We start from the raw sequence: 17,610 nt of genomic DNA on the forward strand, positions 1-17,610 counted from the left end.
GAATTGTTTTCTTTAGAAATAATTCCCCCAAAAAGGCTTGTGATTTCATTGTCGATGAAACTGTTGACACTTCTTTTAAAGTGTTTGTTAACTTATGGTAAATTACAGTGGGAGTGTATGTGGCCCCACATGAATGTATTATGGTTGCACTGTTTTAATAACTAACAATCTAAATCACAATAAGGAAGAGACTAAAAGGTAAACTGCTGCTGCTCTGCTCCTTCCATGAAAATGACCCTTTTTTCCTTCCAGCTGCAACACATGAGACTTCATGTTGGTTCCTCACCAGAATGCATGACTCTTCAATCTAGGGACTCGCAGAATTAATGGAATGCCGTCCTAAGGTTGTTGAGTTCTGCGTTTCTGGGCATTTCATCTCTGTGGGGAAGTACCCATTCCTTCACGCGAAAGACTGAGCCTGAAAGATGTTTCTCCCTAGAGAAGAATCTTGTAACTTTCTTGTTACAACAGCCAGAAAACAGTCAGAAACAGACTAGGGAGGTTTAATAGTTAGGAAATACCTTGCCAATAACATGACCCTTGGTGTGGGGCTCCCTCAAATTTGCAGTGTCTTGGGGGGTCCCTCCTGTGACTGTCTTAGAGAATGAACACTTTCTGTTAATTTCAAGTGACTTAATTTTCTATTTTCTTTTTTAACAGGTCCAGTTAAAAACAAGAAAAAGGGTAAGTTAAGCTCTTGATTTTGTAAAATTACTGTCATGTCATGTCTTTTCTAAAATTAGAAGAAAAAAATTAAGGGAGTAGGATTTTTATATTATATCCTTTCAATGCTGGTTGTCCACTATTTTTCTCAATCACATGTGATCTTGAGTATTGTAGCTTCCAAGGAAAAAGAAATAGAAATCGTTTTTCAGTGATGATCCATGAAAGATAGACTTGCTTCTCTAGCAACATGTGAAAGTTGTTTTGGTTTTTCTCTCTTGCTCCCTCTTGTGTACTGTTTAGTTTACATCTCTTTCCTTCATTCTTCCTTACTCTTTCCCCTGCCCTTCTCCTTTATCTTTTTTTCCCTTCCTTTATCATATCAGTAATCAGGTATGAATGAAGTCCTGAGACAGCTTGTAGGGACTAGATATGCTACCTCCTGAGAGATGACAGTACCCTATTTCTTGGCCTAAAGGCCATCCCTACCCTATTTCCCAAATAGTCAGGGAAGGTATTTCTTGCTTTGAGGTTTCAATATAAAGAAGCTTCTAGTTGAATGGGTCCATTGTGCCTTGTTGGGTCAGTAAGTCTCCAGTGTACTTGCAATGGGACTGGCTCAAGAGCTTGTACAAGTACTTGGTTACTTGAAGAGGAAAACCCAAAGATGGAACAGGTCCTAAAAGACAAGACCAGGCAAAATGATCCACTTCTTAGGACTAAAAGAACCAACTATAAAACTGGTTTTAAGTATCCATTCATTTCTGTGTTCTGACATGGAAGGAAAATAGAGTGGAATTAATTGTTTTTCTTTAAAATGCTTTAAGTGAAATGATTCTGTCTGTTAAGATTTCTGGACCTTCATAGAGTGGATTATCAACCCCAGACTAGGCCAAAAAGACTGGCTTCAGCCACCACCTGCCACTTCTCTGAGCACTAGGGTAGTCTGGTGGCTCGAGGTACCATGGCTCACATGGAAAACCTGTGTCCCTGTTGTAAAGAAGCTGAGGAATGGCTTGGCCTCCTGAGGGCCTCAGCTGAGCAAAGTTGGGAAACAGCCAGAGAGCTGGAGTCAGTGAGGAAATCTTTTCCACGGGGCCTGGGCATTCACCAAGATATTTCGTCTTTTAAGAAAGTAAATTTGATTTTTAAGCATGTACTTTTTAACTCTTGCCATGTCCCTTTAAGACAGAACTATAACAACCCTAGGAACCTCACCTGGTTTGGACACAGACACCCTCTGCTCCTAACACAAACCCAGGGATGACTTCCCTTCTTAATAGGTAGGCTTGAGAGCACCTTCTAATTACAGCTACTCACTTTTTTCCACTTGCTCATTCACTAGACAGTGAATAAGCATCTTATATTTGTCAGGAATAGAGACACAGAGATGAAGAAAAATGGTTCCTTCCCTCAAAAATCTCCCAGTGTAATTGGAATAGTGGAAGTACACACAAATAATTACAGTACACTATACAAAATGCTGTCATAGAAGCATGAACAGGGTGCTTTGGGAGCACAGAGAAGGAGCAAGTAGTTCTCTCTGGGAGACTAAGGGACCACATCGCAGAGAAAACAGCATTTGACCTAGATTTTGAAGGATGTGGGAAAAAAAAAAGAGGGGGAAGGACATTCTAGCAAGGGGAACAGCATACTCAGATCTCTCAGAGGCTTGAAAGAACATGGTATGTTTAGGGGGACAGCAAGTAGGCTAGTGATTTACCAGAGTATAGCACGTGTGTGGTGGGGAGCAGTACCCAGTCGCAGTGTTATCCAATGGATGAGCACTGAGAGAACACACTTGCTAGTGGCAATAGAAGGCTAGAAGCTCTGGAATTACACCTCAGAGATTCCAATGCCTTTGGCAGGGACCGGGAACACTGCCCAGCACTGCTACCTTGTATATGGGCCATTATTGGGAGGAGAATACACATAGGCCTTAAACATTTACTTTGTCTGGAAGTGATTTAGAAGCCATTTAATACAGATTTCCTTGGACACAGTGAATAGGCACATGCCTGAAGAGGTAAATTGAGTTGTTCGTTTAATTTCCATCCTTTAATGGAATTTTCCCCCTCTCACAACTAACTCACTCATGCACACTTTCTCTCACACTCTCTCACTCACTTTTGCTCACTCACTTTTAGTTGTTATTTCAACAATTTGGGCTTAGCTAAAAGGTTAGGGAAATGCTCCTTTCATGAAATTTAGCTTTGAAAAGAATTTATATATTCTTTCATCTAAGACTAACAGGGTAACTTTCTAAGTACAAAAGTCTCTGGGCTTTTGTATCCTGAAGTGCTCTGTTAAAGCAAGGAAATCCAGAGAAGGAATTCAATCCTCCAGTCACCCTCTTGGTCCATGGGTTATTTTGTACATGCTCCTCTCCAACTTTTGGTAAGTATGCAGATATGAGAAGCACACTTGCCTAAACCTGGTTGCAGAGGAGCAAAGAGGACCAGCTGCAGAACTAGATCATGGGAGGAGCTTTTTCCCAAATGCCTTTTAACGTTTTCATAAGTGAACATTCTCTGTTTACACTGCAACCATTATTCTCTTTGACTGGAGGAGTTTCTGGGTGTAATTCTTCCAAAATTATATTAGCAATCACAGGAGACTCATAGTCTTGACACTGAAGTTTGTACTACCCCCAGAATACCCTCTAGCTTGAAAATCACTGTTAGGCTTAGAAATTCTGGGACATAGGACCACCTAATATGCACCATCCTCTGTGTCTACACCACCCAGAAAACAATGAGGAAGAAGCAAACCTTACAACCAGGCTAGGGAAGTTTCCTGACTGCCAGGGGTAAGACAGTCTTCCTTATAGAACCTCAGTCTTAGGAGGAAACTTAGAGAAATCATCAAGGCCAAGCTCCTCATTTCATCAATGGAGAAACTAAGGCTCAGGGAGAGGAATGGATTTGCCCAAAGTGCATCTATGGCGGAGCAAGGGCTTACAGCCTTATCTCCTGGCTACAGATTCTGTGTTCTTTCCACTACACTAGCTGGAATTGAAACTTGGGCGCTGAATAAGCCTGACTTGGAAGCTGCCCAAATCTGAAGGGAGATGGTTTTCTTGTTCAGCATCTTGAAATTGGCTAGATCTAGAAACTAGAGAGATCTAATCTTTTGCTGCTAAGTGCAGAGAAAATGCTAAAACTCCTGCCTCTAGTTCTTTAAGGCTACAAGGACTCTCACTGAGAAAAGACTCTCTGGACCGTCCTTTCTTTCCTCCCTGGGGAATAGGCTCCACAATGACCCCACTGTTTCATTGCAAATGCAGATGTGGTCAGACATGGTCAACTGGCCTCTTGAGTGGTGTTGCCATAGAGACTGGGTTTCTTCAACATACGACATTATTCTTAAAGGAGGACCTGATAAATCAGGACAGGATTCTCCTGCCTAAGAGTCTGAGGAGCAGGAAGTTGGAGTCAGTAAGAAGGTATTTAAGAGAGACTTGAGGGTTACATTTAAAAGTAAGAAAGTGCCACAGGTAAAGACACTGTGATGGAGTCTGATAAAGGGCTTCCATTCCTGGGACTTCAACAAAATTATAAGAAATTGATGAAGAGAAGAAGAAGACACCCACCTGTGGCCACCTGCAGTGCTTGAATTGGTCTGCACAGAGCAGAGAAAGTAAACAGGAGGAGCTGGAGGTTTTGATTCAAGATCACAGTTATGACTCAGTTAACTACATTCTGGTGGGAATGTTGGAAGGACTGTAATATGGACTAGGAGGGCCAAGACTGTTCTGAAAGAATAGAGAGGAGGGAAAGGGGAAGACTTGGTGGGCTTGATTAACAATACATTTGAGAATAGAGCCTCTGAGGAAAGACTCTGGGAAGCCGGATTATTTAGCCTATAAAAATGGAAGCTGATAGGTGATTTAATGTCTTTGAGCACATGAGGGTTATTATGTGTATAATGGTAACTATTCTTCTCTATCTACACAAAGAATAGAATAAGAGCTTAAACTGCCACAGGAGGGATTTCAGTTAAATATACGGAAGAACTTTCTGACAGTGAGGGGTGATAGATATTGGAACATCTTACCAAGGGAGTTTTCAAAATTTCCTTTCCCAGAGATCTTTAAAAATAGGGTGTAGATAGGTCAGCTGAGAAAGCAAAACCTGCCTTCTGCCTCCTCCTCAGCTCTTTCTACTCTCTGCCTCCCCTTCTTTTCTTATATTTCTCTCTCTCCCTCTCCACATGCCCCCCACCTCTCATCTCCCAAACTCCTTCCCATTCCTCATTTCTAGCTAGCACCACCTCCATCCCAACCCCCAGTTCCTGTACATCCTGATTCCTATACGAAACCTTCCTGGAGCTGATGTTATTCCTAAGGTCAGGCTGTCCTCCTAGCTTCCTCTTCTCATCTACAGCGAATCCACCAAACTTGGCAATAAACATGAAAGCTACACCCTTCAACAGTAGCCCAATTCTCACTTCTGAAAAGTGACACTTAGGTCTGGCCACTTGGTAATTCCGATCCTTTGGACTCAGCTGGAATGTAACCTCCTTTTTGAAGCATCTCTGACCTCTTCAGCATTTTGTCCCTACCATTAATGTGGCACTTCTCCTATCCTGTGACTGCATCTGTTTCCCCACTAGACTGAGCTCCTTCAGGGCCATGTATGTCTATATCTTCAAACCCAGCTCTGTAAGTGATTATTCATGAAAGGGGGTAAGGAGTGTGTGTGTGTGTGTGTGTGTGTGTGTGTGTGTGTGTGTGGTGTGCGTGATCAAGATGTCCACCTCTTTAACAGTAGGAACTCCCAGAAGGCTGACTTTGTGTCATTGGAAGTCTGTAGAACTCTTGATAGTACATTCTCAATGAATAACTACAAATGTAACACCAAATCTTGTCTTTCAGGAAAGAAGGCAGGCCCTCCTGGACCCAATGGCCCGCCAGGACCTCCAGGACCTCCTGGACCCCAGGGACCCCCAGGGATTCCAGGGATTCCTGGAATTCCAGGAACAACTGTTATGGGACCACCCGGCCCTCCAGGTCCTCCTGGTCCTCAAGGACCCCCTGGCCTCCAGGGACCTTCTGGTGAGTTCCTCTGTCTCTCCACCCATCTAGGCTTCTTACAAGTACTTTAATAGAGCAAGAGTGGGTGATCCTGAGAGCAGTTTCAAATGGTGGTGATGGCATTGGTGTGCAATAAGAGATGCAGGCCTCCTAGCTCACTGTATAGCTAGGAATTGAACAAGCCAGTAGGGTCTGACCTGCCCTAACTTCTTGTTTATACCAACCTGTCAAGGACAGGCCACTTGTTCTTGACCTGTCTCAACCCTTCCGTCACAAGCCCTCCCTGACTCTAGGCCTCCCTCTAGTGGGCCAGTAAACTCATATGAGCCAGAGACAGAGGCTCTGAGGGTTCACTGGAGTTCTTGTGGGGGGTGGATTTGGACTGCTCTGATTCCCAGCATCTAGCTCCACATGTTTGGTTGGAAACAGGCTGTGGGGAGGAATACTGGGGACTGGACAAAATGACAAGCCCTAGAATAGTCTCATCCCATGAACTCTAAGTGCCTTTACAATAGAGGTAGACATGTAGTTGCTGATGGTCAAGGAGTTGCAAACTTACAAGTCAATCAGGCTGTGGGAGAAGCAAACGCAGGCACCAAGACCATCCAGTCAAGGAATCAAATGCTTCTTGCATTATATCCTTACCCACCACATTGCCCATTCGCATAGGATTTAAGCGCTTTGCATCTTTCCCCACGGGCCCAGGAGGACATCCAAAAAGTATAGATGCAGAGCCAAACCTGCCTAATTGGAGTTGACAGGAGTCAGACTGCCTGGGCTTACATCAGTTGTTATTTCCTTCTCCTGCTTTCCCCTTGTATCTTGGGGCTTTAAAGAAATGGACTCTTTACAGCTGATTTCTCCAGGTTCAAGAATTCTGTAGCAGGACTCAGATTCTTTGACTCATAGTTCAAATCAGGCTAATCGGTGTTAACTGTGGTCACAAGAGACAGAGTTAGGGATTTCTTTCATCCAATCTTCCCACAGTTATTCATTGATCACTTTCTAAGTGCAGGAGATATATTGATAAGTAGTCCCTGTTCTCATGGAGTTTCTGTTCTAGAGGAAGAGAGAGAGACAATTGAAGAAGCAAGACAGTTACAAGTGGCAATGTGTTCTGTGAAGAAAATTAGTAGAAAGGGAGCAAAAGGCTAAAGAAGCAAACAGCATCATCTCAGGGTCACACAGTGACAGGAATACACTCTCTTCTGTCTCTATGGGTGCTCAGTGGGACTTGCCTTGGACCAGCATTGGCAAGAGGTCAGTTTCCCTGCTGGGTGCTGGTCCCACTGAGGATGCAGATCAGGGACAAGTAGAAGAAGGAAGGGATGTCCTCTCCTATCCCAGGGCTTGGATGCAGGGAGCAAGGCTCATGGCCACTGGCTGCCTAGGTAAGGAGAAAGGGAAGTCGAAAGAGCATGGCCTCTGATTGTCCTGTCCTATTTTGCAGGTGCTGCTGATAAAGCTGGAACTCGAGAAAACCAGGTTGGCTGGAAATTGCTTTCTTCCTGGGGAGGAGGGAAGGACATAGGCTAGAGGCACCTTTGAGTTTGCTCCCTATTAAATTTGCTGGGGCTTTATCTTGTGAGGATACCCTGGAGGTTCTGCAGTTTTTCACTCACAGCCCCCTCCCATCTCTATGAATAGAAAAGCTTTGCCCCAGGGCCTGCCTGTAGCTAGAGGAACTGAATCTTGCCTTGGCCATTTTTCCCCATTCCCTAGGAGACACAAGGTCACTGTATCCAAGCTCAGTAGTCTGCTGAAATGAGCTGTCAGTCAGGTCTATTCACCTGGGCCTCCAACTCCCTAGCCACTCCAGACACCTTGTCTGCGCTCATACTGCCTGGGATCAGGAGCTTAGAAGTTTAAGAGTATGTCCTTGAAAAATCAGCCAACCAGCTCCAGACCAAGCCCAGTCTGGGCTTCTGCCTTAAGGCCTGAAGGGCTCCTCCCTAGTCTTTGAGCTTCCTAATCTGTCTCTATTGGCAGGTTCTGCTGCCTTGCCTTGTCTCATCTCAGCCTCCCTCTCTACAGCTGTTTGGCCACAGTGCTAAATCTACACAGCTGCACAGTGCTTGATGGCTTGCAGGGCAATTTATATCCATCACCTCATTTGATCTTCAGACATCCCTGTGAGAGAGGCCAGACAGAGATTCTTATAATCCCCATTTTACAGTTAGTGAAATGAGGCTCAGAGGCATTATATTTGGCCAAGGTGACATAGCTAGGAAGTGTCAGAGCTACAAAATCATATCACCCTCTAGTAGAAATATGGTCAGTAGCATCCCAAGAGGGAAGAGGGATCAGAAGTGGGATACAAAAGGAGACTAGAAGTCAGATGTGGAAACATGGAAACTGGTGGCTGAGCAAGCAGCCATTTCTCACAGTAACTGTTCTCTCTATCCTTTTCATCCTCCCAGCCAGCTGTGGTGCATCTACAGGGCCAAGGGTCAGCAATTCAAGTCAAGAATGGTAAGAGTCAAAGCAGGCTCTCTCCCTAAGAGGAGCTTCTCCTCTTTCTTATCCTCAGCCTTCAAATAATCACCCAGCCTAGTTCTTCCCAGGCCCCTGAAGTACCCTTGGCACTAGGGCACCATTCTCTACTCCATTTGGCCCTCTGCTGGCTGTCCTGGGTAATTGCTTGCACCAAGACCAGCTGTTACACCCAAATTGCTTTTAGAATCACTGATAAGGAAGCTGAAAGGGACTTGAGACATCCTCTAGACTGGGGATTCTTGGGAGATGGAGGCTGTATCAGAGTCACCATGGGAACATGTATAGTTTGATCAACATTTTCACAGTACTAATTGGAGAAGGTAAAACTACATAAAATTAAATTCTTCTTGTCTGATGGATCTACACAGAAAATGGATGGAGGGGGCATTTCTCTCAGGGAAGTGGGGGGCATGTTAGACTCTCCAGGGATTATGAGACGCTAGTGTCTATAAAAAGGGGAAGTGGGTTTAATGAGGTTAAGAAACACTGATTTAATATAATCCCTGCATTTAAAAGATGGGGAAACAGAGTCCCAGAGAGATTGGATAATACCATAATAAATCATACTGCCTTATATTTGTATGGTACTTGAGAGTTTTCAACATGCTTTCTGAGTCTTTTATTTTATTTGATCCTCACAACAATCCTATGAGGTAGGTATAGCTCCTTTTTACAGAGACAGAAACCGAAGCTCAGAGAGGTTAACTGGCCCAAGATTTCAGTTAAGCGTAGGAGCTGGGATTCAAAACTACATCTGTCTGACTCTTTGCACTGCACTATGCTACTTCAGTGATGTGTGTGTACACTCCACTGAATGATTAGGTTCATTTTCTTCCCCAAAGAGACATGAACATTCATTAAAGAACAGTGCTTTGAAATAATGTCCAGTCCACAGGGTGCACAAAGCCTAAAACGCGTGAACCCCCAGGAGCCTTGGGAAGCAGCAAGCCAGCCAAGAGGCCAGATGCTTACAGAGCTTGGAGTAGAAGGGAGAGCTGTGAGTGCGGAAACAGTAAATGCAGGTTGAGAAACCTGCTACATGGGGACAGCTTCTAAGAGCCCAGGCAGTCCTGAACTGGCTGTGCTGAGCTTCCTTAATGATTGGGCTTAGCTACATCCTGGACTGCCACCTGGATGCCTGACTTAATAGCCTCAGAAATATAAGCAGGAACAGAATAGTACCAAAACCTAAGCGGTCCTGCTGGGACCAGGTGCCTTGGCCCCAGGGCCCTGAGTGGGCCATGGTCACCATCAGTCCAGGGAGGAGTAAGACAAGCAGGAAATAGATTTGTTTGGGTGTCTGTATGGGTGACCTCAGTGTTTATCCTGTGCCAAAAGCTGCTGATTTTGCTCCCAGTACCATGTAACAAGACTGGTTTCAACCCCTCTGGGCCAATCCCTAGTAGTAGTCTATACTGATCTTTAGTTAGACCAGAATCATAAGTGAGGGGGTCAGGCTGGAAGGACGTCATGCAGAGTGGTCCTTTGAAGGGGCAGAGCCAAGGCATCGCCTCCTAACTCCTATCCCATCTACTTATCACCTTGAGGGAAGATGGCTATATTTTCCCAGAAGGTTGGTTTCCTCACACCTCAGAGAGGCGGGCCTCCTGACACTAGCCAAGGATGGATGTTCCAAATGTAATTTCTTGGGGGAAGAATGAACGGTTTCGAGGGGAAAAGGCCCCATGGGCTTGGACTCCCTCCTCTCATGGTGGGAAGGAACATCCCTCTTTCTGCAGGATAGAAAGGGAAGCTTTTCCTCCACCCTCACATGCTGGCTCTACACTGTCCAGCCAAGGTGATGTGACTGCTCTTCTGCCCTAAATGGGGTGGGGCTTGAGAGATAGATGCTCTGCCAGGGGTGCCTCAGCTCCCAGACACCCTTACCATCCCCTTGGCTGGTTCTAGTGCTGCTAGGTGGTCTATCTGTCACTCTCATAAAAATCTCTCTCCCCTATGGGGCCCTATTACTGGTGGTCACTTGCTCCAGCTGCCATGAAGTCTGACTCAGGCCTGATGGCTAAGGTTCTCCAGGTGGACAATTCCTTGGGCTGAGTGGTTTCCTGGGGGCCCAGGGAGGCTTTACAGAAAGGAGTGGGTGTGGAGGAACTATAAAAAGGAATCTCTTAAGGAGAAGGATAAAACCCATGAACCGATAAGACAGGAGAGATTCGGGAGCTGTGGCTGGTGAAATAAAATTGTATAATAAGACCTAGCCTGCCACTCAGTGTCTGAACGTTGCCTGTGCAGGCCCCAGAACAACAAAGAAAATAGGGCAGCGTGCCCACTCTCTCCTTACTCCTCGCACCAATTCCAGCTAGAAGGTGTTGGTTAAAGACCCTTCCAGATGGAGGGGCCAGGAAAGGAGAGAGGAAGACAGACAGGGAGACCCCAGGGGCCTGAGGCAGGCCTGGCGGCCCCTTTACAAACAAAACACTTCCTCTGCTTCCAAATGTTATTCTTAAAGCTTGGCCTCCTGGGGTATCCAGGTTGCATTGGGATAGGGGTGGGGGGTTGTGTACTGCTTGATATTTCTTGTTTCTATTGCCCAGATTATTCTGACATGTACTGAGTGACTGCCCTTCTCTCATACTGAGATCTTTCAGGTGGAGTGCTCAATGACTGGTCTCGCATCACTATGAACCCCAAGGTGTTTAAGCTACATCCCCGCAGTGGGGAGCTGGAGGTACTCGTGGACGGCACCTACTTCATCTATAGTCAGGTAGAAGTGAGTACGGTCTTAGGCCTAACTCTTCTTATATCCAGAATGCAGATCCGGTGCAGGCCACATAGGGGCACTGTGGAGCAAGTCAAGACCAGCCAATGACTAACTTCCTGCTTCGGCGGGTGAGGGGGGTGGCGGCACCCACACCGCACTGGGAAGGAGTTGAAAGGAGGAAGGAGATGGGGGGGTGGGGGCGCTGTTTTGGTTTTTTCCTCGCCAGATATCACTGAAAAACTGAAAAGAGGCCCCTTCCACAGTCTACTGGAGTCTGATTCCCTCCAGCAGGGTTCCAGGCCCTTGTTTCCCTGCTGAGCTGTTTGGTTCCACTGCCAAACTTGAACTCTATCTCAGTATATTTGAAAAGTCAGTTCCAGGGCTGCCGAGAACCCCTTCCCCCGACACCACTAGCCTTATAGTGAATAGTGCTCCTGCAGACTTTCTCTGCACCTCAAAAGATTTCTGACTGTCTTTCCTTCCTCTTTCTCCCATTTGTTTCTCTACCTTTCTGTTTTTCTGTCATTCTTGCCTCCTTCATGCTGTCATTCTTCCAGCCCTTTTCTTCCTCTGTTTTGTCCTTGTCCTGCCCCAGGCCCACTCCTCAGTCTGCCGGTGCCCATCCACTTCCACTCCTGTTGTTTGCCTCCAGTGGGGTGGCTCCTCAGAGCTAGAAGTAGATGAGTCTTGAGGTTGGGGCTTCTGTGGGGCAGGCAGCAAGCAGGCGGATGGACAGAAGGACTATGGAGCCAGCAGAAGGGTCTCACAGGAGAGTGGCCAGAGAAGGTGGGTTAACAAGCATTTGCTAAGCCCACTAAGCATCCTGGCACAGCTTAGGTCCTGACCCAAGAAATGGCACCTGATTACACTGCTCCCTCCCGAAGAGCCTGTGAAGGGAGCAACCTTTCATAAAGTGATTTAGGGTAACAGATGAGGGTTCCAGCCCCCAGGGAGCACATGAGTGTAATCCCAGTCTTCTATGGGCAATTTGTCCAAAGCTCCCTTTGGTGGGAGGGATCAAAGCTTGGGATGGAGCATGATGGATGAGGGTAGTAAAGGACAGAGAATTTGATTTTCTGGGCCCAGGAGAAAATTAAAAGTGTCCTCGGGCCTTAGATACTTTGCAAACTGGGAAAATCCCCTTGACACCAGGCCATTGAATATAGGTTATCACTTCCTTCTTAGCCACAAAGTAAAGTTAGGGGCCTGGGTTTTGTCCTTCCAAATTCTTTGTCTCATTTGTGATGGATAGCTCTCCATCTCTCTGGATCTGTTTCCTCATTCATCAGACAAGAGGGCCAAGGGACACAGAATCAGTGAGAGAAATTCAGCTGCAAGGGACGGGGTGCTGCAAGCTGAGTGAGCAGCTGTCTATTAAAGAGCTGAAGAAATGGCAAATTGTTACTCTGCCCTCTCTGGGGAATCAGTGACTTCTAAGTTTATCCACAAATAGTCCTTGGGGCTTGAAATTGGAAGTTAATTTGTATTCGTTTTTGTCTGTAGCACTGCTTGAGCACCTAATGTGTGCAAAGGCCAGGGCCAAGGAGGGCAGGGGCAGAGGGAGACGAGGTAACTGGGGGGAAGTAAAGGGATGAATAAGGCATGGTTCTTGCCCTCACAAGCTTTACAACTGGTGTGCTATTGAAAGAAGGATTTGCTCAGCCACCTGAGCCCCATGGAGTGGGAGAAGGACGCACATAAGCCTGTCATTCTGCCTTTCCCATTGGCTAACTAGCATGCCTTCAGGTGGCACTGCCCCCTTCACAAGGTGTTCTGGCAGCTCATCTGAGAAGGTCCCAACTGTTCCTCACAGGGGAGGGCCCTGCCCTCTCTTTCCTCTCTCCCCCAATCCCTTCTTGTTGCCTCTCACCCAGGTATACTACATCAACTTCACTGACTTTGCCAGCTACGAGGTGGTGGTGGATGAGAAGCCCTTCCTGCAGTGTACCCGCAGCATCGAGACAGGCAAGACCAACTACAACACTTGTTACACCGCAGGTGTCTGCCTCCTCAAAGCCCGGCAGAAGATCGCCGTGAAGATGGTGCATGCAGACATCTCTATCAATATGAGCAAGCACACTACCTTCTTTGGGGCCATCAGGCTGGGCGAGGCCCCTGCATCCTAGATTTCCCCTATTTTGCCCCTTGCCTGTGCCCCTGCTCCAGGTTTGGGAGCCAGGACTCCCAGAACCTCTAAGTGCTGCTGTGGAGTGAGGTATATGGGTGTTGCAGCCACAGAGAGAAATGCCCCAGTGCTATTTATTCCCCAGTGACTCCAGGATGACAAGCCCTGCTTGACTTTCCAGAATGACCTTGAGTTAACAGGACAGTTGATGGAGCCCCAAAGTTTACATGAAGCAGAACCTTCTTCCTCGGCTCCATGCTGACTGACTGGCTTATGGCATGACTCTTCAGCCTCAAGGTCCCTGCTGTCAGAGTTCTGGTTTGTTGCACTAAAGTGAGGGTCCAGGGCAGCAGGCAAGAGAAAGCAAAGGTGTACTCCAGACTGTGGGGGCAAACCTGACCCAAAGGGGGCTGCTGTTCCTCTCTTGGGTGGGGGTGGGGCCAGGGATGGGATGGGAGGGGAGTGTTGCATCCTAAGGAGAAGGGCAAGGAGGGGGAAGGCAGGTGTTGTGGCACAGACCAAGGGAGAACCCTGCCAAGCGGGCATCCTCAGCAGTGGCAGCGTTCTTGCTGCTCCGCACTGCAGCCTACCGAGGGTCGGAGAGTTCTTCCCACTCAGCCTGAGAGCTGTGTCGTGGCAGCTTGCTGGACTTTGGGGACAAGAGGTTTGCTCTTCCTTGTAGCAATTGCAGGGAATGGCCACAACCTGCCTGCATGAGAACCTGAAGCCAAACTTGTGGCCACATGTCTTTCACTTTGTTTACAGCTATGCTCCATGCTCAGAAACCTCCCTGGGTCCCTTCCCAATTGCCCCCCTTTCCAGCCTGACTAGAACTCCTGTCTTCTTTCTCCACAGAGCCTACCTCTGTCTGAGGCAGGTGCCTAATCTGGGACCTGTGCTTATGTGAGTCTGAGATACTCTTTAGATTACCTGGGCACAAAGAGAATTTTCCATTTATTAAGCAAAACAAATATTAGTCTAGTCGAGTTGTGTCTGGGGCAAAGGGTTAGACTGGCTGACCTCCAGAAGTCCTTTCAAATTCTCATATTTAGGCAGCTACCCTGATAGCCTACTAAACTTCCCAAACCCTAGACTGCTCCTGGGCATTGGTGAGACAGAGCTTTTCTATGTGACCCAGAGAGGGTAAGAGGTGGGGATAGGACAGAGGGGTTTTTCCAAGTTTGCTGCAACTCAGTGATCATCAGCCCAGGCTTTACCTGAAAGGACAGCAGCTGATGCCCTAGTGACAAACACTTTCTTTGCTCTGGTTTCAGAAAGCCACAGCAGAGCATAGTCACCATAGATTCCAGTGCTGCTCCCCTGAATCCAGGCTCAGGAGAAGCCAGTGTCTAGGCATTGGACAGGGCTCTGCCCTCTAGTCAGGTCCGAAGACACCTTCCCCCCTACCCCAAGCTTCCCACCAGATCATATGGTGGGACCAGTCAAGGGCCTTATTTCTAACTGTCTGGGCCCAGCCTGGCTTCTGGGTGCTGGGTCTCACCCAAAGCCAGGAGGGCTAGTCTTGTACAATCTACTACTGGTGCTCCTGAAGCAAGTTTCCTTTTGAAGAGATGGGGAATAAGTTCCTTCAGGCAGCTGAAATTCACCAAGAACAACAGGTACTCATTTCTCAGCTGTGCCTTCCCTTTCTGAGCAACTACGCTGCTTGGCCCCCAGGGGTCAGGGAGAGAGGTGATGGGCTACGCCACCATTGCCTGTTGCTAATGAGAGCTTTGTAACCCAGGTGAGGCAAACTATAGGCCTGTGTCTGGCCCCGGCCCTTATAAAGTGCCTTAGTCCTCAGTTGTAGCAGGATCTGATGAGAACCTCTCCTTAAAGTTTGGAAAGTACTTTCTTTTTTTGATAATATTAGAAATCCCATTGTTTAGATGAGGCTTAGAGAAGTTAAGTGCTTTGACCAAGATGTCACTCAGCTTAAGTCACAGACCTGGGGTTTCAGCCAGATCTGACTCCAAGGCTATTCCATTATACTGCAGCGTTGTGTTGAATTTGGGATCTAGAGAGAACAAATAAAAATGGTAATATGGACCCAAAATCTTGAGGGTCTTAGAGAGAAACCCAGAGATGCTCGTTTTCATTCCTTGATGGTAATTCCTATTCTCTTGGCTGCTGGAGCCTCTGTGGCAAAAGAGTAGGACATTTATTTGGCAAACAGCCATCAGCCTTAGAGCTCTTATGTTCAGAAGAATTGTCTTGGTGCCATCTCCAAGCAGCTAGCCTTCAGTACCACAGAACTGATACACCTTATGTTCTTTCACCCTCCCAATGAACCAACCAACCTTTATGTATGAAGCCCCTACTATGGGCAGGGTCCTCTTTTGGTTACCATAGAGAGGGGTTACAGGAGCTGGCCCACTTCCCACAGCTACTAAGTGACTCATCTCTTGCTACCATACCACAGAGGCCTTTGTGGTGATCTCTTAGGGATGGAGAGAAGACCTGAGAAAGGACTGGTTCTAAAGCCAAAAGGGCGTGAGGAGAGGGAAGGAAAAGGCTTCCTCATTGTGTCTCTAAAGGACTTCTGACACCCATCCTTTTCTCCAGATATAGAGGCAATTAATAGGGGAAATAGGATTCACACACGACCACGATTCATTGTGAACTCTCAAAAGGAACCCTAGAGGGAGGGGGGTGATGAGGGAAGCAATAGGTAGTTGAGGAGTCCTGTCGCTGTGAAGTTATTGGCAAAGTGGTGAAGCAATTTACTTGTAAGAGAATGTGGAAATAGATTTACACTTTGGAATTATGCTGATATGAGTTTAGCAGAGAGCCAAGGCTAGCATGTAGAATGGAACGAGGACATTTGTGAGTAAGCAGATGACAGAGAGAATCACATAGCAGGGGCCTTTGCCAGCTACTTGGGCTTCAACAGCCAGAGCTGGCACAAAAGGCAGCTGTTAGGGGCTGCTCAGCTACCCATTCCTTGGAAAACGTAGTCTTTGCTTTATTTTCCCCTTCATCCATCTTGAGCCAAATTTCTTTTGCTGAGCAGGAAAGTCCTAGGAACCCTGGAGGTGAACAAAGACTTTGATCCACGTGTCAGTAGAGTGTTTTATATAACTTCTGGTGGATGCAAATAGAGTCAGAGAAATTTAGAGCTACAAAGGCCCTTAGAAGGAATCTAGCCCAACCCCACGTTACTTAAACACGAAACTGAGGCCCAGAGAGGAAAGGTGACCTGCCCAAGATGTATGAGCCCAAACTCCAGACTCAGCAGAGTGAGGGAGTGGAGCAGTCCCTGTCCCATATGGCCTCCTTTTTTCTTCCACCCATAGACTCAAGGCTGAAAGTGTTTGGCCCCCTTCAGGAGCTGGGACAGGTGGGGAGAGAGTAGCAGCAACCTTCATCAGAACTCCTCCTCCCCCCAAGGCATACTCCCAGCTCCTGCCTCTGGACTGGAGGCTCTGGATTGGCCCAACACCAGGAAGTCCTAAGGCCACCCTGGCGCTGCCTCAGGCCCCGTCCCTGTCTGGAGGCTCCCCTAGGCCATGTGAGCACAAAAAAGAACTGGATTTTTTCTTTTAATCCATTTCAGGGCTCTCTCCAAGAGGAGTTGGGGTTTGTCATTTCTTTTTTCAAAAAGCTTCCAGCTGGAGTAAGGGGCGAGCGTCGTTGTGAGAATGGCCTGGAGCAGGCCCAGTGCTGCTTTGGGGGTCAGCATCCAGTGTGAGATACTGTGTATATAAACTATACATAATGTATATAAACTGGGATGTAAGTTTGTGTAAATTAATGGTTTATTCTTTGCAAATAAAGCTTTTCCCCCCTGTTCTTGCAATTGGCTTGAGAACTTCCTACCTGCTAGGTACTTCTTTGCAAGTGACTCCACACATTATCTAGGGGAAGGACCAAGGCACCCATTTCAGAGGGGGCAACAGAAGGAAAGTAGTCTGAATTTCCTGTCAGAACCTCCCATATCTTCTCTGTGCCCCAGACCACATGCCTCCATGCCCATCCCCATCCCCATCCCCTTAGGTATTTTCCTATAACCACGTGTCCAGTAGGCTAGAGGTCCTGCAAAAAGGACAATTGTCCTGAGGCAGGGACACAGCATGGAGTCACCCTCAGCTTGAGACTGTGGCATCTATAACAGATATTTCAGGCCTGAGCCCAAAACAGTTTGGGTAGATCCAGTCTCCAGTTCCCCATAATGCATCATCCCATTTTGCAGATGAGGAGACCAATGCTTAAGAAGTTTCAGTAGCTCACCCAAGGTCACCCAACTAGAAAGGTTACTTAAACTTTCAAAGGACTGTTGACAAGATCCTACAGTGTAAACTTTCTTTTCAACATTGAGATGCCATGAAACTTAGGCCATTGTTTGCTCAGGGACAGGAAATGGGCAAAGTGGTTGGGGGAGAATAATTTGTGTAGCTCTCCAGTTTACAAAGTTCAATCACATTCAATATCAACTAGTAAGTGTGTTAGTTTGGTCTGATTCCAAGTCCAGTGCACTTTCTGCTCTACCATGCTGCCTTCACCACTTGGCCCTAAGCACTTTGCACAGTGAAGCCCTGTGGAGGCTAAAATAAAGAAGAGGATCACAGGAAT

At 46.9% G+C, this 17,610-nt stretch overlaps 1 protein-coding gene across 4 annotated transcripts in view; it reads left to right on the forward strand.

Moving 5' to 3' along the window:
• Positions 1-16,834, forward strand: part of EDA (ectodysplasin A) — a 366,072-nt gene extending 349,238 nt beyond the window's left edge. Inside the window, exons 3-8 of one of the 4 annotated variants that reach the window (XM_044763714.2) lie at positions 661-684; positions 5,540-5,719; positions 7,149-7,183; positions 8,119-8,170; positions 10,792-10,922; positions 12,788-16,834. In XM_044763714.2, coding sequence (XP_044619649.1) covers positions 661-684; positions 5,540-5,719; positions 7,149-7,183; positions 8,119-8,170; positions 10,792-10,922; positions 12,788-13,039 — 674 coding nt within the window. In that variant the 3' untranslated portion in view covers positions 13,040-16,834. The remainder of the gene's footprint in view (positions 1-660; positions 685-5,539; positions 5,720-7,148; positions 7,184-8,118; positions 8,171-10,791; positions 10,923-12,787) is intronic. The other 3 variants (XM_044763715.2, XM_044763716.2, XM_044763717.2) reach the window with 3 other exon arrangements.
• Positions 16,835-17,610: the final 776 nt, after the last annotated feature.

The sequence above is a fragment of the Equus asinus genome, chromosome X, assembly GCF_041296235.1.
Source record: "Equus asinus isolate D_3611 breed Donkey chromosome X, EquAss-T2T_v2, whole genome shotgun sequence".
Lineage (NCBI taxonomy): Eukaryota > Metazoa > Chordata > Mammalia > Perissodactyla > Equidae > Equus > Equus asinus.